The sequence below is a fragment of the Trichoplusia ni genome, chromosome 12 (assembly GCF_003590095.1).
Source record: "Trichoplusia ni isolate ovarian cell line Hi5 chromosome 12, tn1, whole genome shotgun sequence".
NCBI classification, from domain to species: domain Eukaryota; kingdom Metazoa; phylum Arthropoda; class Insecta; order Lepidoptera; family Noctuidae; genus Trichoplusia; species Trichoplusia ni.
The window spans coordinates 11,446,630-11,470,683 of NC_039489.1; the positions used below are offsets into that span (position 1 = coordinate 11,446,630).

Consider the following 24,054-nt stretch of genomic DNA (forward strand, 5'->3'; position numbering starts at 1 on the left):
TATAGCGCTTTCCAAAAAATGCTCGTTCACTGTGATTGGTGAATCTTTATAAGGAGATTCACAATTACCCGCCGTTTCCGGCTGGTAAATTATATTATTACTGTTTAGAAATCTAATACCTATCCCTTAATAGTTACATCACCATTTCGCACAGTTTAAACCTGCAAACGTCCACTCAATCACTAAGCCACTTGACAAACACGACATTTTTTCGCATTAAAAAAAATAACACTTATAAAGGCGCGCACAAACAACGTTACATCTATGTAATTACTAAGGACGCCCATTCACAGGAACCGAACGTTTTACAACGAATGCCAAGACTCTACCTACAAGTTTAAGTGGGTAATACCGAGTAATTTAACTGCATTTAACCAGGTAAAAAAAACGATGGAATAGCCCATAAAGTTGTTAAAATGACTTACAGCATTTTCTGGGTGTGCGTTAAGTTATTAAGTGTTTATCAGTTAAAAAACTTAGTAAACAACGTTATTGAGTGGAGTGGGTTTTATTTTTTAATGCGGCAACGTTATTGCTATATCCGGTTTCTAAATCCACACTGCTCTAAGCACATTTACTGGTTCAATAGAGCGAATTATATTTAAAAAATACTTTAAACATCGTATTAAATTATAAAAAACAAAACCCGACTGATATAAGATCCAAAAGAGCTCTTAATCATGAGCTCAACCACGAGCCGGTGTCATAATCATACCACATTTTGTCACCATTCAGTTCGTATTACTATCAGTCTTATAGCCATTGTTCCTGTCACCATAAGCTAATAAATACATTGCGAAATCATTCCTCATCGCTGCCTCGCTTTCGTTTCTTTTCTTTTAAGGCACGACACATACATAGGTTCAAAATAGACATCGTAACTCTCTTGAATATTTCTCAAATTTATTTCACTAAAAGACAAAGACTGCACACTTACTATTAAAGGGTAAAAATAATCACAGTCGTTGAGGAAGCGACACAACAATATGCGATGTAAAGTGTGCTATCTCGCTCTTACACCGCCAAATTCCTATTTTGAATATGTAATACAGGCACTGGTGCTCATTAAACGTGTTCAGAGCCATAAATAAATGGAATATTTTAATGCTGTCTTCACATCAAAATGTTACAAGACCTTGCAATAAATATCAAATGTCTGCATTCGAATGCATAAAATTAATTCTTAGTCACGAAGGAGTCTGAAGTTGTAAGCTTTCATTAGTTTGAAGTTAAAGAAATACTACACCACAAACTACTGTTCGTGACAGTTTGAAAGACAGGAGCCTATAAACCATGCAAATATTTATAAATGCTTTTATAGAATAACATCAAGATATCTCAAGCCAACAGTCTGTTGTGGGTTGCAGACAGACTTTACAATCACTATTATAAAAGTACCTAGGTAATTAAGCTTGATTTCTTAAATTATTAATACTTATCAAAGTACTTTAAACTTCATTAAGTTATATTGACAAGATTTGCCCAAAAACAATTTGCATTGCATTGTTAAACTCGTAGTTTTATGATAATAAGCTATTTGGTTTTAACCCAAAATGTTTTTATGCAAAGAAAAGCGACTCAGGTTTTTCCGTTGGTTAGTGGTTGGTTGGTGGTTGCTACTCCATATAAGTACTAAAAAATAAATAATTTTTATCTACTTACTTTTTGCACGAAACATGTTGTTTATTTTAAAGAAAACTTTGTCCACAAAACCAATATCCACATAAGTTATCCATTCTACTCAACACACTTTTACAACATTTTATTTAATCATAATTTTATTCAAATCACACGGGTCGCAAATCCCGGCCATTATTCTATTTTTCCAAGTAGTTTTTTTTTAATCGTGTACGTAGAGGCATAGGCATACAGCCAACAGGTGGCAAGTAGTTTATGCATCCTGATCCTCGCACGCCCTTGTGAGAAAATTCTTCCATGGCCCCCATAACGCCTTTTGAATAAATATTATAAAGCATTCGCGGGATTACAAGAAATGTGTGCATAGATTAGAATCGCGTGATTTATAACGCGACATTGCATGTGGTTTTAACATTATTACTTACTACGATTACATGTAAAAAGAAAAATCTTGACAACTTTTTTATACTTACTTTAATTTTATCAGACTTTCTCATACTTACTTATTTTAGTTATATTATACTTTATAAGAGCTAAGAAAAAATAAGGTTTTGTTTTGTATTCTCAAAACAAATCCTTACTTTTCTTTTGTTTTTTTTTTTTTGAGGTCACGTACAAGCTACCTGTTAAAAGTCAGTTTAACATTTTGTAGGTAGCTTTATATTGTAAATACCTGCTTATTGCTGAAAATGACTCATTGCCGTAAGGTGACTGCTCCGAAGAAATTCTGTCCCAATTTGGCAAGCGGTGTTCGTGCTGGCAAAGTGTCGCGGAGTTGCTAAAAAAAGTATAGCGATATTAATTTACGTTTTATTATACTTTTTCGGCTCTCGAACTTAATCGATATCGCTATGTACACTCTTTGCAAATTAGATTAAATGTGAACAAGTTAGTTACAGTGCCGCCATCTATCAATTCATGCCAAAAACACACTTTGCTTCAAACGGAGCCATCAAGCGGTACCTTTCAACAGAAAAAAATAGTTTAAATTTTAGCACAATAAATCCACGAGAAATAGCAATTTTGATGTTACATAAAATTTTGCAATTTCGTTGATTTGTTATAATAGATTAATATTTTATTTTAGTATATAGCAAACTCTGCATTTGGCAATAAGTGACAAGAAAATTGACATTGACAGTTCATCGACCGTCGATTGGTATTGAACAAAAGAATTCTGTTCTGTCGTAGAAAACCTGAAATAAGTAGTTAATCTACATTTATTAAGGTAAAGTTATTTAGGAAACCGGTTATCAACACAATGTTGCACAATACTTAGTTATTTAACAGTCGTATTAAATGGCTGTAGTGTTCCATACCTACATTTCGGTGCCGAGTAGTAATCAATTACTGTGGATAAAATTCGTTGTGAATCATAAAAGGAACCTATTTGTTCGCTTCCTTCACCGTAATAAGTGGTAACTAGTCAATGATATAACCGCAAAAAGGTCTTACGTGTGGTAAAGAAGTACAAAGTGACGTTAAGGTAATGAAAAAAAACTAGAATATTTTTTAGCATAGACATGTTTTCATCAGATAATCATACTGCGCCTTATTTTTTAATAATATTGCGCAGAGTCAGTCCAATAAGGTTTTGTAAAAGGTAACATTTCAACATATATGTTTTAATAATTAATAGATTAACATTTTATATCTAATCCAATCATTTACTAAATAATTAGTCATTGCATGTACATAAAGAGAAAAATATTTTATAGGTCATGCTTGTATTATTCCATAGAGACACAATATTCCCTTGTGACACACCTTGTTATGAACATTTAAATAAATAACTATAAATGCATGTTTAAACTAATCTTATACGGCCATAAATAAATAAAGAACAAGTTATGTGTCATATTTGAAATGCAATATCTTATCTTTAAATTGGTAGAGATAAGCATGTCTGTAAGAAATTGATTTACACAAAAAATACAATTTTATAGCTTTAAAAAAAGATAGTATGAACATGAATTAAATATTTTTGAACAGTAGCAGAAGTAATTTTGGTTAATTTGTGTAAATAATTTTGATTGAAATAACTATAACTGGAACATGTTTATGTTGGAAAATTAGTCACAAAATCAGCCTAAAAATATCCTAATGCTGGGCAAACTCCTTCCATGCAATTTTTTTATTTTTTACATAAACTATGTTGGTCTTGCTTACAATGGAAATTAGTAATATTTTTTTCCTACTCTATTTCTAATTAATCTTTTTTCAAGTTCCAAGATTGTTGCCCTGGACAACACCAGGTTTAACTGCCTTATCTTGGATTATAGGGATGTCAATAGCAAGCACGTGTGGTGGGATTATCCCATTAATAAGTACAATATACATTATGTATTTACAAAGTTTAGTCATGTTAAAAACACTGCTTCTGTGGTTTACTTGCCAATACTCTAAATAGTCATAAAACCGCAAAATTAATAAATAAAAAAACTTTTGTATCTTAATTATTCTATTTATCTCACAAATTGTTGTTACAAATACCTATCATAATAATAATATTTTTGTAATTATCCTCTAATGACGCCAAACAATGATTTATTGTTTGTTTATTTAACATTCAGCAACTTTATCTTTAAGTGTCCTTCACCTTTACTTAATATTTTATGTCTATCAGATAAGCTCATATCATAAAAAACATTATTAGTCACTTCCTTAGTCTTCACTCCAATGAGAATATTCACATACACACATACATATTTTTCATACATTTTCTTATATTACTAACATTTTTGATTACGAACAAAAAATAACAGCACTAGTTTTCATGATGATCCATGCCATATTTACTTATTTAATATGTTGTTGTAAATTGGATAGTTATCAAATGAAAACAAATTTAAAGTAAATTATTGATTTGTTAAATATTTTTATCATTGGGGCCTGCAGTTTGACACAAATGACTAGTTATACTAATAACAATTAACCCCTTGGGCGAGTTGTTATCCCATCATGGGAATAACGCGAGACCAGAGGGCACATTAACAGCCTTTTAAAACCTGATCCCTATCTGAATATCTATGTAGGTTATACTGCTACAGAGCAGCTTGTCGCGACTGACTAGCGACACAACAGAGCCTGAATGCCCCAGGGGGTTACTCTTTAGGGGACTCCCAGCTCTTTGTTGCCTTATTTGGCTGACTAGAGTGTATCCTAGAGGTATATGCTGGGAGTATTTATTGACGTAATAAATCGGATACCCACTCCAATCAAATTCTTGAATATCAGTCTTTATAAAATTTCTATAATCTCTTTAGATTTCCGAGACTATACTTGTAGCGTAGCATTAGTAAAATAATTTCGTTATTTCTTAATTTAATGCCTGGCGAAATAATAAAAATGCTCTTATATGATTAAATGGCCATATTAATTTAATATATAATTATTCTAGATACAACCATGACAGAGAAAGAACCGATTAGCGGTTCCAGCAGGGACTACGGAGCCACAGCTTCGGTCCCAAGCGTAGGATTCGCAGACTTCAGTCCCACCGAGCTGTACAACTTGAGTGAGGGGATAGCGGACAATGTGAACACTATTAACAGTGGCCTCAAGGCTTTAGAGAAAATGATGAAACAGATTGGTGGCCCAAATGATAGCGTCCAGTTGAGAGACAAGATGTAAGTTGCTTATAAATTCAAGATACCAATCTTAACTAACTTACTCTTTAGAGTAGTTTAGAGAGTAGTTCTTCTTTTTTAAAACGCACTTTAGTATGGAATCAAACATTTCAATTATATGCACAAAGACATTTAATCTCAGAACAAGTATTCATTAATCACACCAATGCTTGTCCGCGCTTGTACGCGGCGATCGAACCCGCGATACGTCGCGCGCAGACAGAGATGTGACCTTTACCCACTCTGCTAGTGAAGCCAATTTCATATAAAGCAACATATAATATATTCAGATATGTGGGTGTGTGACTCGTAGTAATGAATAATATTGGTAAACCAGATTACAAATTATATATATATTTCGTAATTCATCATGAGGTAGTAATAATCACAGTGCCAATGGTCTCAAAGCGTCCAAAGTATTCAATAATGTAAACCAGTCGATGAAAATGAACTCTATCTTTATATGTTGGAGGTTCTCTTTGTAAAATCGACCGCAAGACACACAAAATAAAGGGTCAAAGCATCGAGTCTCTATACATCTAAATATATCCTTATATAAAAAGTTGGCTTTACTCTCGATAAATATGACCATCTTAAACAAATTCCTGTAAAAACATTTCGAGAAAACTGTCACGTAAAATATTTAAAAAATAACATTATTTACACAAATTACCAAGAGCGCACAGTGTTTTTATTTTCAAGAAACTCATGTCATTATAAATTATTTAAGTACTACACATAAATCTGAATTTAATATGATACTAAATTGCTTTAAAACTTTCAGTCACGATACACAGCAGACAGTAAACGGGTCAGTGTCGGCGACTGCCCGTGACATCCAGAGACTGGGTGTTGTCGTCCGACGAGGGGATAAACCCCAGAAGCTCCAAGTCGAGAGGCTCACGCAAGCCTTCAGAGACGCCCTAGCTAAATACTCTTCAGTGCAAAAGGTAAGCTCGCTTTAGGCTTTGAAAATGTAACTTTTAAGTTTTTTTACCCCTATAGCCTGTACGGCAAAAGTCAACGGATGGCTTTAAAACATGTAGAGATCTTTACGTTATATACCTTAATAGCCCAACAAGGCAAATATTTGGAAGGGGATTTTGATAATTTATTTTTAGGTAATAAACTGTTATTAACCATCTTTTTAGCTTGTTTTAATGCTTCGGAAATAAAGTATTCGACAAGACAAATTAAACTAAACCAAACTTGATGGGGTTGTCCTTTTATGGCTGTGCTCATCTGGCCATCATCCAGCTGTGTGTCACCATGTTGCATTGTCAGGCAAAATTTCAGGTCAATCTGAAACCGGGAATCCGAGTCAAGTTAAAGTTTGATTGTCATAATAAAAATGCGAGCACCTAAAACACGGAAATAGAGGTCACTAGGAACAGTTACATGCCAAACTTTTGCCGATTTGGAGTGCGTAAAAAAAACAGTGTAGGCAAATCGAATATTAATGAGATGTGATAAATATGTTAAATACTTATGTAACAAAACTTGATTTTTATAGTGGGAAAAACCTTCGTAGTTTGATATAAGCCAACACGAGAAGGATCCGTTACTAGCCTATAGTATTCTACTACTAGTCAAGTCCTTTCATTTGATACTCATATTAAGGGAGTTACAAAAAACAAGCTCCTTATTGCCATTTTGTCGAGGACATTTTGGAAAGATTTTTCTTGGTAAATGAAACAGTTAAATACACTCTTACCTTCCAAATAAAACTAAAAAAAATTGTTTCCCTTCGGGAGTTTCGATAGCACAGACACTTCAAACTTATGACAAACTATCATCGGGGGTAAAAACACGTAAACATAGATGCATATTTATCAGCTAATTTATAATTCTCATGTCGCTTCGTTTTAGCAAGTGTCAGAAAAGATGGCAGCTCACATGCCGCGGCCGGCGCGTGTCAAGAACGACCCAATGCTGATGGAACAGCAAGCCATTGCTGATGATGAAGAGGCTACATTAATTGCAAACCAACAAGCACAGGTATGAAAAACCTTTTCATAGAATTATTAATTTTAAAAATCCCGACACACTGGGATCTGAAATTTATCATAAAGAACTGTTCAAGTCTTTCAATAATGGTAAGTCTTCCAATAAAAAGTTATTGGATACCCTGATGAAAAACAAAATGTCTCTTATCGCTGAACTGAGTGATATGGATTATCACTTGGCCTTTCATCCGGTCTCAGATTATTGTTGAGTTTCGGGACACCCTGTATAAACAACTATTAGATCATGGGAACACCAAACATCGCAAAACATAGTTTACTTCAAGACCAAGATAAAGGTATACGCATGATTTATAAGACGGAGACGACAACATTTTTCGTTTGATAACCTCCCGACCAATTTAAAATGCACTTACTGCACATCAACTTAAAGTCCTAAATCGCATTTATTTCCAGGCACGTCTAGTTCAGTTCGAGACGAGCATGTTGCTTGAGAAGGAAGCGTACATAAACAAGATAGAAGCCGATGTTCTAGATGTTAACCTAATTATACAGGATCTGGCTAAGATGGTGAATCAACAGGCGCAGTCTGTTGGTAAGCACGTGAAAATATTTTTTATAGCCTGTGTTAGATCCCAGAGCTGGGCAAAAACCTTTCTCTTCTGCTACCAAACCTCTCTGTCTTCTGCGATTTCTGCCCATGTCCTTATTAATAAATGTTTACAAATGATCGATAGAGCATGTTATTTTTTTATTTGACTTCAAACTTATCAATCCACTTCATGTTTTATCGATTAAGATCGATTATCGATTATCGATAATCGATTATCGAGTGCTGTGCACTGATTAACCTGACTTAACAACCCTAGTAGAGTTTAAGACAAATATGTTTGTTCGACTAAATAGACTGGTGTAAAAAAAATACAAATGTGCTCAAAACTTACCCCACCTGTTTTCTAATTACAGACACCGTGGAGAGTCATATCGAAGCCGCTACGGCGAACGTGGAAGCCGGTGTCGACGAGCTAGCGAAAGCTGCCGAGTACCAGCGCAGGTACCGCCGGAAAATGACCATATTAACCATTGTAGGAATCATATTCCTCATCCTGATGATCACTTGGATCGTCAGATCCTTTAGATAAATCCTATGATCAGTATTACCCCATCTGGTTTAACCCCAAGCGGGGTAACTTCGGTCAACCCCCCTTGAATATTGTACCATCTCTGAATGTTAGAATATGGAATACGCCCCAGTGAAGGACGCAACGAATTTAAATGGATCTTGAATGTAAGTAAGATCACGTACATATTGATGTATTCATCAAAACTTAAATAATATTGTAATTTTGGTGAATATGACTTGAAACAATAATAATACCTAAGTATTTTTCTCTGAAGTATGGGATTTTACGGAGGCATTGCTAGTTTTCTTTTTCTGACATGGAATTGATTTTTATTCTGTCAAATAAAAATACTATAGCGGAGATAAGATATGGGTGGCTTTTTGTTGAGGGCTCATTCTTTTAAAATAATGGGGTAAATTTTATGAACCCCGTTACTATAGATCCCAAAAAACCCACATTGAATATGTTCATTTAACATAATTAAAAACTCTAGAAGTGATATAAATGTATAGATAAATACAGTATTCTTAAAAATCTTTATTCGTTGTAATAAGTGTTGGTGTTTTAGTAATGAATTAATTGTATTCATGGCAACACTATCCATTTCTTGCCATAACAAAACTTGAAACTGTAAGGATTATAATGATGTATTTTTAAAACTTAAAACCAGAAATATTACCCCTCGCTTAGAAGGGGTAAGGACGCACAAACAATATTGATTATGGACTAACTTTTACCACACAATTACGTGAATTCCGTTTGGCAACAAAAACCTTCATATGCCAAAAACTTTGTCGTTATTATAATTAATTATCTACGAGTACCTAAAATTAACCATGTAATATAACATTTAAATATTCTAAATTAGCACTATATTTAATATTGTGCTTGAGAGACACATAATTATACATCATAAAGTTTATTAGAATTAAATCTGCCAATTTTTGTCAAGATATTTTAAAATTACTATCTCATCACATAAATACAAACTTGTGTCATTTTCACAATTATTTCAAGGCACTAAGAACCTTCCTTTTATAATTATTTTCACCCAAAACACCCTCTTACTTTATCTTTTTATGATTAATTTTCGTTTCATCTTTCATCCAAACAATAGCAGGTTTGCCGTTTCTATACTGTCCTTCAAATGGTTTATCGTATAAAGCTTTTCTTTATCCGGCAATTCTAAGTCTCATGATCTTGATAATTTCTCTCTAGAGCTACGTTCTTCCTGTTCCTTAAACTCCACATCCCACACTTTTTTGTTCCGTTTCGTCTTTTAAATATGTCAACAAATGTCTCTTTCCACTATTTCTTACTATACACTCCGACTTCAAATCTCGTTGTTCCCTTTTTTAATTTTATTTTTGTCTTAATCTATTCGTAACTACTCGATTCCTATAAAACAAAATGAAATATACTTTTAGTATTGATACTCAATTTCAGATTGCAATTTAAATATACACTCAGGTCGTTCAACGTTATGCGCTGACAAATACTGGCAGCTATCGGACGTTTCTTTTACCGGCTATGCCTCAGGTTTTTGGCAAGCCAATCAACACAATAATTGGTTATTCACTCCAGATAATGAAAAACGATACATAGGCAAAGTGATAGTGTTTTAACAACACTCTGTCAATAATAAGCCTTGCGCTGTCAATATGCAAAAAGGCCTACATTTCAAAGTATTATTGTACGTTCATCACACCCGCAACAAAAAACAATACCATAGTCTCAACACAAAAATTACACATTTTTTCTATCAGTCTATGGTACCTTGTTCTACTTTTATATTAGCATTATGATAAAATGCTAAAAAAACTCGATTATTCATGAATATATCTACGGGTTCATTTTAAATATATTTATAACCGCTGTGTATAAGGCCTTGTAATTTAGAGAATTATAATTGTGTTATTTATGTATTAATCGTAGTTAGGTATTTGTAGTCGTTATAAATAATCAATTTCTGTCAATCTCATATGAATTTGCGAACATTCCAAAGATATTACAGAGTAAATTCAAAGTTTATTGAATCTGTCATGGCTTTTGCACATAGACAATACCTTGGAAATAGATTTTATAAATGTGACACCAATTTAAAAGTAATCGTTTTCATAAGACATCAAAACATTTTTTTACCTATCGACTTGTTTCATAATATTTGTAAAATAAAATGCTTCGGGTTCGGAAATATTAAGCTAACCGATGCATGAGTAAAACTTACAAAAAAAATACGTTGAAAAATATATAATCCCCTGACTTCTAAAAATACTGCAATGTTAGATTTTGTATCTTCGTTCTTTGTATTAATTTGTAAGATTGAAATTAACAGATCTAACCAAATGTTAGCCTACATTGCTTGATTTTTATAAGTAAGAGTCACGCCGACAAAATTTCTGTAAAACATTGACTTATTAAATCTAAATAAACAACAAACTCTATTGACATTGACATAAAGTTGAAAATTGTTTTTAATATTCCGGCAGGTCTGTATTCTGTATCAAAATTCAACTTTATGTTAATGAAAATAGAGTCGCTTCTACAGTGTTGTGACATTTCTACACGATCTACGCTGACTCATAAGGGGAGAATCTCATGCATATAATAATAATTATAATAAGTCGGTCGAGAGGCCCCTGTATAAAGAAAATAATTTATATATGTATAGTTATGTACCAATATTGATTATCTCTATTTTAGTAGGCAAATGGCTGTTTTAATCTCGTAATGCACTGTATAGATTCATTGTCATTGTTTTATATCTGTTTTTAAAAGCATTGGATATTTTTATTTATTTCAATCATGTTTTTTTTATTTTAATATCTTTATAAGACAAGGATGATGCTTTTACATTATTTTAACATTATAAAAAGCCAGTGGCGGCCTTAGGGGGTGGCGAACGGGGCAATCGCCCGGGACCTCGCTCTTGCAGGGGCCTCGTACCCCTAACATTTTTGAACTATATTTATTATTATTATGTTATAATTTAAAATAAAGTTAGTTAACGAATTCATAACATAAAGCTCGATTGATTTTTCTCGAAGTTCGATTTCCTACGGGGAGTAGCAAGTACGCAGATCATTTTGTTAAGACCTTCCGCCCGGAGCCTCGCAATGGGTAAGGCCGCCGCTGTAAAAAGACACATACTTATATGTTTTGAATATCATAAATCAATGCCAAGATAAGACAATATTATTCATAAAGTAAATTGAAAAGTAGGCACCAGTCCAGCGGTCAGTTTTGTTTTGTATTCGAATGTTGGACCGCCAAACAAAGTATAATACTCACCAAATTTTGTTAATGCGCCCTCTGTTTATAAATTGGGTAATCTAATGCTTTTAATAGCAGATACTTATCATTAACGTATATTTTGTTGAATATTGTAAAACATATTTATAATAAATTTTTGTCAAAAACAATTTGTTTTATTTATAAAGAGGTGTTGTTTAAAAAGAATGGTGCAACGAAATGTATTTTTTTATTTGAGGCAAAGAAATACTTAAGTTTAGAAAAACGACTCCCGGTAGAAGGATTTTAATCCTTGTGTCGGTTGGTTAGTCGTTTCGTTTCACAAAAATATAAATCACGTTCTCAAAGACACCCAGCCCTAGGACAAGCATCCGTGGATCGAAACCGCGCCACGTATCGCTCAGTGGGTTTTGCGTGGTGACCTCAACCACTTCGTGCCATAAACTATTATCTTAATGAGGGATCGGAGTGTTGTAACTTGTAGTGCAGTTTATGATAGTGCCTCTGGTGTAGGCACTAAGTAGGGACTGTGATTGGTTTATATGCGTTTAAATGCTAATTGATCAGCGCTTATACACCATTAGCTAAGCTAATGTCATAAAAACGTAACTCAGCTAACTAGGAAAAAGAAGTAAAACGAATAAAAATCGAATCATATTTTTGTATTTAAATTAAACTGACGAACTAGTAGACAAAAAGAACATGTATTGTTATCCGTAACGAACTATTTATACGTGCATGTACAGGCAACCACAAAACCTTTAACCTTATTATACCCAAAATGATCTATCAAAGTTATATGGATATAACATAACATTCTCTATAGATGTAATATTCAACAACTGGTAAAGGTTGCATTCAAGTAAACTCAAATACTTTTGTCGCTGGCTGTACAAAACACGTTGTATTAATGTAGTGCACAATATCGATAATATTACTAAAATAAATATTAAGTGTATTGTGGTCTATTAAAATGAGTATAATACAAGTTAGAAGCTAAAGGGAGGAAGGCACGGATAACATTATCCACTTGCGTGTTTTAAAAAAAGGTTATATACATTTAAAACTCTCAATTAACTCGTTTATAGAAAAACAATATTGTGCACTACATTAAATACCTTATTATTTTACGTATCACGAAATTAATAATGTTATTACAATAAAAATAAACTAAACGTTCAGATTATCAGAAATATTGCTTCAGGAACATTTAATGGACACCCGTTCATTTATGAATATTATTTAAAACTAAAGTAAAGCACAAAAAAAGTTTACAGAAGTTTGTTAAAAAATATATATTACTAATATTTATAATCAAACGGATGTTTAATATCTTAGAGAGATCTACAAAATAACATAATTTCGATAGTTATTTGCAGATTGACACAAAATAGAAGTTCTTTAAACATGATTGAAGAGGCTTGTAACAATAATTTAATACTTGTGTAAGAAACAAACAGTTGCAAATAATACAAAAAAAAACGCAACACATGACTTAAAAAAATAGTATTACAATGATTATATCCTTTAAAATTTATGAACACATCGTTGGTTTATCGATATTATTAAAACCTTTTTCTTTCTATATACTTAAAACAAAACTACTTTCTTTGAATCTTATTCGGACTATTTATACTCAAAATACTATCTTTTCAACACATTCTTTGAGTATTGTAATATAAATTTTACTACTATTGAAATAAGTGTCATAATACATATTATCGTGTAGTTACTGTTACGACGTTCTTCTCCGACTTCTATTTTGTGTCATATCGCAATTAAACAAATAAAACAAATGTAATAGAGAGGTGAACCACCTAATTAATCGTTAATGCTTAAAAATATCAAAATTTTAGATTTTTCTATCCTCGTTTCTTCTGTTCGCATGGTTGTTTTAATATATGCATTCACATACAACGGATTACATCCCATTTTTTATACACACTCACACAAAAAAATGTGTGATGTGATTCCATTCCATTCCATCCCTTCATTATTTTCTCCTCTCAACCTTTACATACCTAAAATCATCTATTTTTTCCTCTACACGGTTTTGATAAACCTGTCATGTTTTAAATATCGCTCCTGTACATAGGAATCGAAAAAACTTGTTTCAAGTAAGCAGAACTAATTCGAAAACAAATGATCTCCTATCCAAAATTTGATCAGCCCATGATCATTATTTCGGGTGACTCATTTTTTGGAACTGACTAGTTATCTTGATGAAGTTTATCTATTTATGCGCAAAGAAGTGGTATATAAAATATGACAAAACCTTTTAAACTCTTTTAATAGCCCTTGCCCAGCAGTGGGATAAAACCAGGCATTAAACAACCATTGCGAACAGAGAGCACAGTATCGCCAATAACGTATGGTAACAAGAAAATTTGGACACTTCCAACTTATACTAGAAATAATGCGATTTATTGTCGCCAATATTATTAATAAGAATAACATCAGTTACGTTTCAAATGGAGCGTGGTGACGAGTATTAGAATATCGCTTTTATATTGTGGAACTGATAACAGTCAACTGCTGATAAGATGAACGATAGGGAAGAAATTTTAGTTTCCCTTGTAAAAAAGAGATGGCGCTATGTCTCTATACAGGCTGTTCCAAAAAGCTTGGTAACGAGTCATATTACCGTATTATGGGTAGTCAGATTACGGTACTCGTGAAAGTATTGACTTTAGCAAGCTCAAAAAACAAGACATGTCATGTAAAATTGATGATCCTACTTACACAATAAATGATTTCATTTCTTAAGTCGACCTTATAAATGGAAAATATTTCGTATTCAGTTTTAAACAAGGTTTTGCTACTATAAGAATGTCTTCTGGGTCAACCTGTATATTTCTTCATCATTAAAATATACAACAACAGTTGCGTCAGAACTTTTACGAATGCTTGTAGTTTGTACATTTTGTCTAAGTGTATATTTATCTATTGAAAGCGTAGTGTTATGTGAAATATTTACATACACAGTTGACTGGTACCAGTTTGGTTATGCTACAGCGAGGGCGAAAAACTGCATCAAAATGGTCAAAACTTGAATGTATTATATAAAGTGCACATCTTTAAACTTTTCTCTGAGATATTTAATTAAAAAAAAAACAAATAGTTAATTGTAGCACATTTATGTCTACCTCTGATGTACCTTCATATGGGACCATCTCTAAATATAAAAAATACAGTTTTAAAAGACCCAATGAGGTTTTTTATTGAGTAGATACAATCAGAAATCATTAAGGTGCTAGAACAATGTTATATGGCGAGTTGTTTATTATTATTTTTGTAATTGGAAATTGATTTTCAAATAACGTGTAGAAAACTATAGTTAAATATTTCGACGCAGTTTTTTTTTTTTTGCAATACAAGTGAATTATTGCATTATTCGATCAATGCTTTAGCAGTTTGATATTTAGTGAAAAATATAATAAATTATTTACTATCATTCAGTTAGATTTGGTTCATCAAAATGCATTTATTTTCATTTTCTATTTATATTTTATTACGTAGACTAAGGCGGACCATTCACGAACGATGAAGTGGATATTTTTGTACTAGAGTCGCAATTGCTACGTTTATTTTATGATTAAGTTACTTACACAAGAGGTTGTAAAAAAACACCTAATGAGATATAATATTTTAAATGTCTTAAATATTTTAAATGAATTAAATATTTTAAAGGAAGTCTAAGAAAAACTATAATTATCTATTGTATTCTGATCACGAAGCGGTTTAGAAATATTACCACTGCATAAGTATATTTTTATCCATCATTATACAGTCTAGCAAGTGTAGCAACACACTAGCACCCGTATTGGATCTAATCTGACTAAAGGCGTGTCAAATATTACACCGACTCATAAATATAACGACTGGAGACCAAATAAACAATTATCTCTAATCGTATACTAGAATAAACATACTAAATTGATGAATCAAAATGTGTAGTGTTATACCAAAGTGCGACAAAATTGTCGTTGCGACTTTTCCGTCGCTGGGTTCTGTACGTCCGTGAACAGCCGCTTTACACATATCTAAATGATATTAGGTATTCACAGATTATTGTATTATACAGACAGGCATATGTACAATTTATTTACCGAGTTCATGTTAAAATGTGACGAGAAAGGAAGTTTATTTAGATGTTTTTATATTCAGTCTTTTTTATCTGTTGTATATTTACAAGGGCAGTATTGTGTAGGAAAGCTAGGAGTAAGGCAGGGTAGTAGCTAATTTATTAGAGCTCTTTAGTAGATTTTTGCTGTTTGTTATGACTGATGACCTATGAGATATAAAAATAGAGTTTTTAGGTTATTGGCATATCGGGAACATATATGGTGGGTATATAAAAGGTGTTTCATTTAATTGTTTTATTCCATTATTTAGAACAAGTCAAATCAGGGTTGACTTAACAATTAAACAATCAAAAGCAATTATTCAAGGAACTACGTATTTCTAAAGTAAACGAAAGATCTCCTTGAAAGGTAGATAAAACTTAGAAAAAAACGCAAAGAAAATACAAAAATTTAAAACTATTATGCACTTCTGTCTCTCGTCACATCACTAACGTTCTTAACAATTCGACAAATACGTCGCTAAATTAAAAAAGTACCGTCAGCAGAAGAATAATAGATTATTTATGAAAAATAAATGACGTGCATTATTTCGAACATTTATCACAGACCCTGTCTAAAAGCGATTAACTCTATATTGCTCAGATAAAGGTAAAGCGTTTATTCGAGTCTTTTCATATAAAATTACAGCATTTATCATTAAATACAGGAGAGAAATACAATCAATTGAAACAGAAACAAAGTGATTGGTGATTTAAAACTATAAGACATTTTACGCCCGCGAATGTCTTTAAAAATGGCATTAACTAACTCCTGTAACCTGTTATACATCATATGATGACAAAATTGTAGATAAAACTAAATTATGTGAAAATTGAATGAAAGAAAGCAATGGAAATCCGATAGCACCATCTCATTTTCACACTTTAAAACGAGACACCACAGATTCCCAAAGCTGGTACACTTAGTTTCGCAGCCTTATTCAAGAACTACACACTTCAACGAGACACTCTTAACTATTAGTCTCTACACACCTCTTGACAACGAAAATGACAGCATGCCACTTCAGGCCGACCTCAACTGAGTGCTGTCCTTGGTCGATACAGTTAGACGAACAGTCTCCAAGTTTAACGCTGTTACATAAATAGTTCTGCTGACGGTACAAACATTGACTTACTACTACCGCAGCTTGGCCTGCCTCTGTTGCCACATCGCGTATTTAGCGCACGCCGTGTCTATCATCTGGTTCATGTGCCGCGTTAGTGTTGTAGCCAGTGGCGTTAAGTCGCGTAGCATTTTCTCCTGTAATATAGATATTAATTTGTCTGAATTTGTGTTGTGATACCGTAATTATGACTTTTTAATTGATTTTGTGATCTTTATTGTTGTTATACATAGCTGATTTTTGCTCAACAACTTTTGACAATTTATGCTCTAAAAAAGCAAATCAAGTTCTCACACATGTTTAATAACTCGCGACCCCGCCGCATCAGGTCATGATTAAGGACTTCAGTTGGGTCCGAATCTAGTTGGACAATCCCGATAAATCGATGCATCATTTAATACTGTTTAAAATTAGTATTTAAAGTACATTTTTCCATGTGTAAATATTGTATAATTTTAATCCCTCACCTCAAACGGCCTCAGTTTAACATTCCTAAACCTGAGCAAGGCCTCGTAGAACTTCTCGGCGCGCGCGCTGCTGTCCTCCGCGTCGGCGGAGCCGGGCTGCGGGAAGCAGCGCCACAGCTCGCGCAGCAGCTCGCCGCCCGACAGGTAGATACGGTGTAGCTCAGACTTTACGTCCGGTGGAATTAGTTCTGAAAGGCGTGGGAATTTGTTAAATAATCATTACGCCTATATCATTAGTTCCCGGCGTTAGGCACTTTACTTCGCTTTTGTCTTTATCCTCATCACATCCACACCAATACTGTTGTACTGGAAGCCTTCTAATTTTGGTAGGTATACAGCGACGCGTATTTTCACAGGCTGATTTCAGTGTTTAGTGATTTCGCGTTGATGTCTACGATTGGATTAGTAATTCGATTTGGATTTACGAATTTGCTCGATATTTTAAGGTTACGGATAGGCGTTATGCTGTATTGAAACTGCCGTTGTTTTCCCATTGCTGGGCTATGCAATTCTTCTAGTATAAAGAAAGAAAGACCAGTTATTTCTTATTTCCAAGAAAGCTTTCCAACTCCATCGATCGCCGAGGTGTGATGTTTTGGGTGGTCAATGATGCTGGTTCCGCTGTGAGTCCAGTACATGTAGGTATACATACGCGCCATGGAGGCCGCGTGATGATGCCGCATGAGCGCGCCGCCGGGGCTGAGCTCCCCGAGCGCGGCCACGCACGCGCCCGCCGACACGCGCACGGGCCGCGCGCACTGCTGCCCGCTGCTCCACGCCTAAGGGAGGACCCACATATAGCACACACTACACCAACACTGCCGAGGAAGAGGGAAACCCCTCCTCCAAGCAAACATGAACTCGAACAACCGCGTCTGTCGATGTTCAAAATATCTCATTCGACAGTCAAAGTAGGCAGAGAACATCAGACACTGATCGTGGAATGCCGACTTATAACAACAAATGTGTATAAGATTGGCGATGCCAGTTAGACTGCATCCCTGACATGATAGGTGCGCCCGGACTACTGACGCCCACGGATCAAGTTGCACATTCGAAGATACTGGACTTAATACTTTAGCAATTCATCTTGTACCAACATTAAAAGAAAATGTGAAGAAGATACAAAAAGTTTAGTCTTTTCAACAACTATGGACAAAGGTAATCACAAAAAGAATATTGAAAATCTATTGCTTTTTTATAACAATGTCACATAAGTCTTCCTATTAGCTCCGAACCATGAATTTTAAGGAAGTGGAATGTTGAAATTAACCTTTGTTTACATCATGTCATACTAACTAATATGGAGCCCTCAAGGTGATTATTTTGGGACGACACATTTCATTCAGCTAATTATTTTACTAAACTTTTATTGAAGAGATCAAAAAAATGCTCAAATATTGTAGCATTTATATAATTTCAATGGTACTTCAATAAAAATATTTTTAATTTTCCGATCGAATTAGTGAAAAAGGCACTTACTTGACAAATCGACGCGAGCGCAGATAGAGGTGGTGGGTTAGTGTATGTGTTGGATTGGTGAGTCTGAGTTGATGGGCCTAGTAGATATCTTTCTATCTGTAAACAAGAATAATACAATCAGTAAAACACTCAAAAAACTGAAGAATCAAACTTTAGAGAAGCAGAAATCAACAATCCATTAATTAATTAATTAATTGTTAAATCAATTCTGAAAATCTCTCTCCAACAAAATATATAAGGCTTAAAAATAAAATCAAAAATACAGTACGAAAATCTCACTTTAGACAATTTCAATTCTTGCATATCCTCATTGTTCCCGCTGTCTTTTAAGTCTTCGTAATGTAATTTCTCTAATATCCTCTGCTTCTTGTTTGGCGCTTCTGTACTGCTTTCCTCTGCTGTTCTCTTCTCCGTCACGCCGTTTGGTTCTTTGACTCCATTCTCAACAACTTTGTTGTTATTTGTCGTTTTACTACTACTATTATTATTATTACTAGAATTTGTTTTATGACTAGCTTTGAGCACCTGGAATAAAGGTTTAGAGATTGAGTTGTGATTGCAACATAACTTTATGATGATGAGTGGGTTTTAAGGCTTTTTTTACCAATGTAATATTGAGGACATACTTTCAACTACGTTTTTAGTAAAATATTCTGTCAAAAAAATTATATAGCGACAAAGGAGTTTTCATCATCCAAAACGAATTGTATTTTGAGACAATTCTAGACAATTTCAATACTTTTACTGAGTAACTGTTTTGAATTTTGATATTATTAATACACAAACCTACCATAATAGAGTGTTGGTTGAATCGCTTGATCATGTTTCTATGTATGGAGGTACTATCCCCTCTATCTTTTTCCGGAGGCGCGTCGTCCTCGGAGGGGAGGAGGGGTATCGTTTCTGTGAATTGGGGGAGGTCCACCTGAAACAAAGTTAAAAGTTTTATTTATGAAAGTAAATGGTAGATTCTGGATTTGCATATAATGATGAAATAATGTATGACTATGTTCACTGCCACTGTGTTATGATTTGATAGCTGCAATAAACATATAAAAGGCCGTGTTTTTTTCTGCAACAAAGATATGTTTCTTTCTTGATTTAGTTGAATAGCTATAAGTTTCAAGCAAGAATCTATAATTTGTTATAGAAAGTTTTTGATATCAAAAGTAATATGTTTGAGGCAAGAATGTAATTATTATAGAAACTTTTTTTGATTGTGAACTGACTTTAAACCATCTTTGATTTTTACATACTGTGAGATCTAAAGTTGTGTGTTTCATAGCTGAGGCGATTGCTTGGTCATCCAGTTTGGCACATTCTCCGAACAAATCTTTGCTAGACGATGAGGCTATGCGGTCCCTGTAACAATGACGGCGTATTAGTAGTGACGTGAAATCCATGCAAATTATATTGGTCTTTTTTTCTTTTCAAATTCAACTTCAACTTTTCAAATTCGAATGGGAAAACTAATAGTATTCTAACAAGTAAAATAAATTGACTATGACTTTAATAAAAACCTAACCTAAAAGTTTTATTTCATGTCCCAATATTTTCATTCTTATTTAAACCGTTTCTTACCTATGAAAATAATGAGATTGGAAAAACTTGGTCCAAAACTCGGCTTCTGTCATTTTGTTCGGCACATAGTCAACATGTTTCTTTCTAACGGCCGGGTATGTTTTGAATATGGCGTCTATAATGTCTTGGGTGAGGTTATATTTCAGGCCGTTACACCCGTCAGTCTGAGGTTGGATGTCTGCAAGGAAAGCTCCCGAAACTCCTAGAAAATAGGCCATAATATGAGAAATAATTCAATATATGAAAACAGTAATGCTGTCTCTCGTATAAAGATGCAGAAGACCTACTTAATAGGTTAAGCTTAGATTGCACGGATAGCCGAGTGGTTGAAGTCACCACGCCAAACCTAATGAGCACGACGTGCCATGGATTTGATCCCCGCGTAGTGCAAGCTTTTGTGTGATTAACGAAAACTTATCCTGAGTCTGGGTGTCTTTATGCACGTGAATTGAATGTTTGTGAAAAACCCACGACACAAGGACTTAATCCGGGAACGTTAAAAAATAAGTAGAATGTGTAAAAGTATGATAAGCTAGCAAAAGTAATACGTAATTGTCGATATGTATGAGTCTATTACAAACCTGCTTCCTGCTTAACATTATTAGATTCTGTATAAGTTTTGAGAGTAGGCGTGTTCCAATATTCTTCACTATTAATCACTTTTGATATCACTAAGTCTTCATATAAATGCTTCAATGTCGGATGTAGGGACAGCAATCTGAAATATGATAAAAATGTTTATTATAGGCGAGATGAAACCACCGAGGAGCGCCCGTGGGGCCTTTTCGTGGGATAAGCCCGCCATACGTGCCCATAATTCTAACAGGTTTTATTAAACAATGTACACCAACGAACGGCCCTGAAGCTCATCGTGTCTGAGTAGAACGACCGACTCCAGCGGGATTGTCCGGGTACCGCGGCCCCGGTAAATAAACGGCTAAGGACAAATCATGGGTGGGTCAGTCAGTAAAAGCCTGACACTCCCTTCTGCTTAACCCAAAGCGGAAGAACTCATTCGGTGAATTCCCATCCGAAAAAAATAGGGATACGATCGATTGCCTTGGAATCCACACCAATATTAATCATAAGTTTTAAATAGGAGGAGTGGGAATAAAACGAAGAGGCCACATGGGGCCTACCACCGCCGAAACTGTTGCAATTGTGAAAGCGTGACACCGCGCTACACGACATAGAGCGGCGTCTCAACAGTACTTTAAACGATCCCGATATGATAGGTCAAGGTCAGTCTGTTTTATGTATATTTTTATTTCAGTACTGATGAACTTAAAAGTATTGGTCATATGTCTAATTATTTATAGAATGAAAAGCTATTAGTATTCATTATGTGAACCACATGACCCACATACAGTTATAAACACATTTTCTCAGAAAGTCATCGTAAGGTTACGAATGTTATTTCGATAATTTAAAATACATACCAGTTTTATTTACTCTGTATAACATTGGCTTTGAAACAAAATGTATTTTTGGTTAATTTTGCATTTCTGGTGGTAAACATTTTGAATGTTTGTAAAAATCAACTAAATAAAACGCGCAATATAAAAAAGAAATACTATAGATGACATTTACTGCTGTCGTTTTTTTCTTTGGCACGCAATATCAAAGACACAAAAATATCGAATAAGGCACTTTTTAGTAGAAATCAATGCCAAAAGAAATCCTTGTATTATTTTATACATGAAATTGAAGTTACGAAAGTATATGTTTGTTACCTCTTCACGCCCAAACGAGTGGTCTGAATTTGATAAAACCTTGTATGCAGGTAGCTGACACCAAGAGTTAGCATGACTAATTTTATACAAATTTTTTTGAAGGATTTTATTATTTTTGCAAGTATAAATGACATCAATATAAACCCACAACATCTAGTTGATCAATAAAAGTAACCTTAAAGGCTCACCTGGATTTCATTTCCAATTCTCCATCAATTTGTCTCTTAAACTTTGGTAATAAGTTTTGAAGTAACATTTTGACTTGGTCCCGGTCTTTAGCTTGCTCCTCCGCCCCTGCAGGGTTGACAAAGTGGAAAGTGGAACATGTGCCATCATGTAGTACCACTTGAAGTTGCACTTTTGGTTTACCCACGGGTGATATTTTTTGTGCTGAAATATAAAGGGTTTTCAATTAGTTAAGTTGTGCTGATATAGGTAGAGGGTCATTAAAGGGTAATGAACTATTATTTAGGAAAGCAATCAGTTGTATTCTCTACTGATTAAGGTTGAGTTAATAATTTTGATCAAAGATGGAGGTAGATGCTTTTCACATTACTACAAACCATTTAGGGTAAGCTATTAGACTCATTGCTATCTCTATACTGTCCTATAAATCATATTATTATCAATATGACTAACAAAAACAAACAATAATACAATTTTTTTAAATGTATGTTTACTATTTTTTTTACAGTCATTTGTTTGTTGCCACACAAAATATTTTATAATTTAGACCCTTCTCAAAAAGAGGCCTTAGAAAAGCAGTTTTTGGGAAAAAACAACAACATCCGCCTTGGTTTTTTAGGTGAAGTCATTTTTATTTTTGCACCCTGAGTGCGTTCAGTAATCAATGTTATGCCTAGGCAAGAACAAAGTTTAGACATATTGGTTTCAAGCTATCAATCTTTTGAGTTTTTAATCATTTTGTCTTTGAATTAGTTTTTTTAAGTCCTCTTAGAAAATCACAAAAATGAAACCTATCCAACAATGAGTTCTCATTGCTCTAGAATATACCATCAAACCCATGTGTTTGTGAACAAGTTGAAACCTGTTCATAAGATGATCACAAAAAAAAATAGGCATTATTAGACATGTCATATATTATAGTAACTTTTATTATGGTTTATAGAGCTAAAATTACATACTTTAAAGCTTTGATAAGAGAGAGAGTCAACTTAAAATTAAGTGGTACCCCAGAGAAGCTTGGTGTGCCGACTGATAGGGCCCATTTTAAACAAGGCAATATTAAAACCACAAATATAGCTTGTTAGCTGGACAGGTAGTTAACTTAATTCAAAATAATAAAGTCGAGTTTTTGGTCAAATGCTTGAGCAGCAAAAGATATAAATAACCTAGCACACAACAGCCTTCAACAACAGTTTCAGATAAGAATAAATCTTCTGCAATCTATAGCTAGTACAAGTATACTTCGCTAAGTAGACACACTTACTTTTAATATCCGCATATTTGTGTGACACAGCCACAGTATCGCTGTTTTCTAACATCCACGCTAATCTTTGGTTCATAACATACAAAGTCCCGTAACCTTTCTTGAATCGCACATAGCCGACGCTGAGCAAAACGTCCTCAGAAGACGTAGTCATCTTTAAACTTCACGACTTTATCCACAATATCAACAGCTTTAACATGAAAAAGTTATAAAATGCTAAAACTCCAGTGCTCAAACTCTTCCAAACGTTACGCGAAATATCATTTCAATTTATTCGGCCATTAATACGGTCTGACGTGATTTTTATGTATGAATTTACGAGATTTTACAATGTTCATGAATATAATTGCATATTCGAGTATAAAAACGAAGAATTATGAAATTCTATCTACAAAAAGCATATCACAGTCCGTCGACCATTAGCGAATTTGACAAACTGTCATAATTTTTTTTAACTCGATTTGGATTACTATCGTTCTGCCCATCA

At 33.9% G+C, this 24,054-nt stretch overlaps 2 protein-coding genes across 3 annotated transcripts; one reads left to right on the forward strand and one right to left on the reverse strand.

The window, feature by feature from the left end:
• The first annotated feature begins 2,765 nt into the window (after positions 1-2,765).
• On the forward strand, positions 2,766-11,774 carry LOC113499242 (syntaxin-12). Of its 2 annotated transcripts, none has more exons than XM_026879639.1 (6): positions 2,766-2,866; positions 5,039-5,267; positions 6,052-6,217; positions 7,137-7,265; positions 7,688-7,826; positions 8,198-11,774. In XM_026879639.1, exons 2-6 carry the CDS (start codon positions 5,047-5,049, stop codon positions 8,371-8,373), a joined length of 831 nt encoding a protein of 276 aa, XP_026735440.1. In that variant the 5' UTR covers positions 2,766-2,866; positions 5,039-5,046; the 3' UTR covers positions 8,374-11,774. The 2 variants fall into 2 exon arrangements, with proteins under 2 accessions (XP_026735440.1, XP_026735441.1); XM_026879640.1 differs by lacking the exon at positions 2,766-2,866 and adding an exon at positions 2,877-3,124.
• Positions 11,775-12,252: 478 nt separating this feature from the next.
• On the reverse strand, positions 12,253-24,019 carry LOC113499285 (general transcription factor IIH subunit 1). Its single transcript, XM_026879704.1, has 11 exons — positions 23,568-24,019; positions 22,306-22,507; positions 20,966-21,102; positions 20,385-20,586; positions 20,060-20,165; positions 19,594-19,728; positions 19,083-19,328; positions 18,804-18,899; positions 17,974-18,100; positions 17,322-17,509; positions 12,253-16,991 (listed from the first exon to the last, which is right to left on the reverse strand). Exons 1-11 carry the CDS (start codon positions 23,719-23,721, stop codon positions 16,869-16,871), a joined length of 1,716 nt encoding a protein of 571 aa, XP_026735505.1. The 5' UTR covers positions 23,722-24,019; the 3' UTR covers positions 12,253-16,868.
• Between the last annotated feature and the right edge of the window lie 35 nt (positions 24,020-24,054).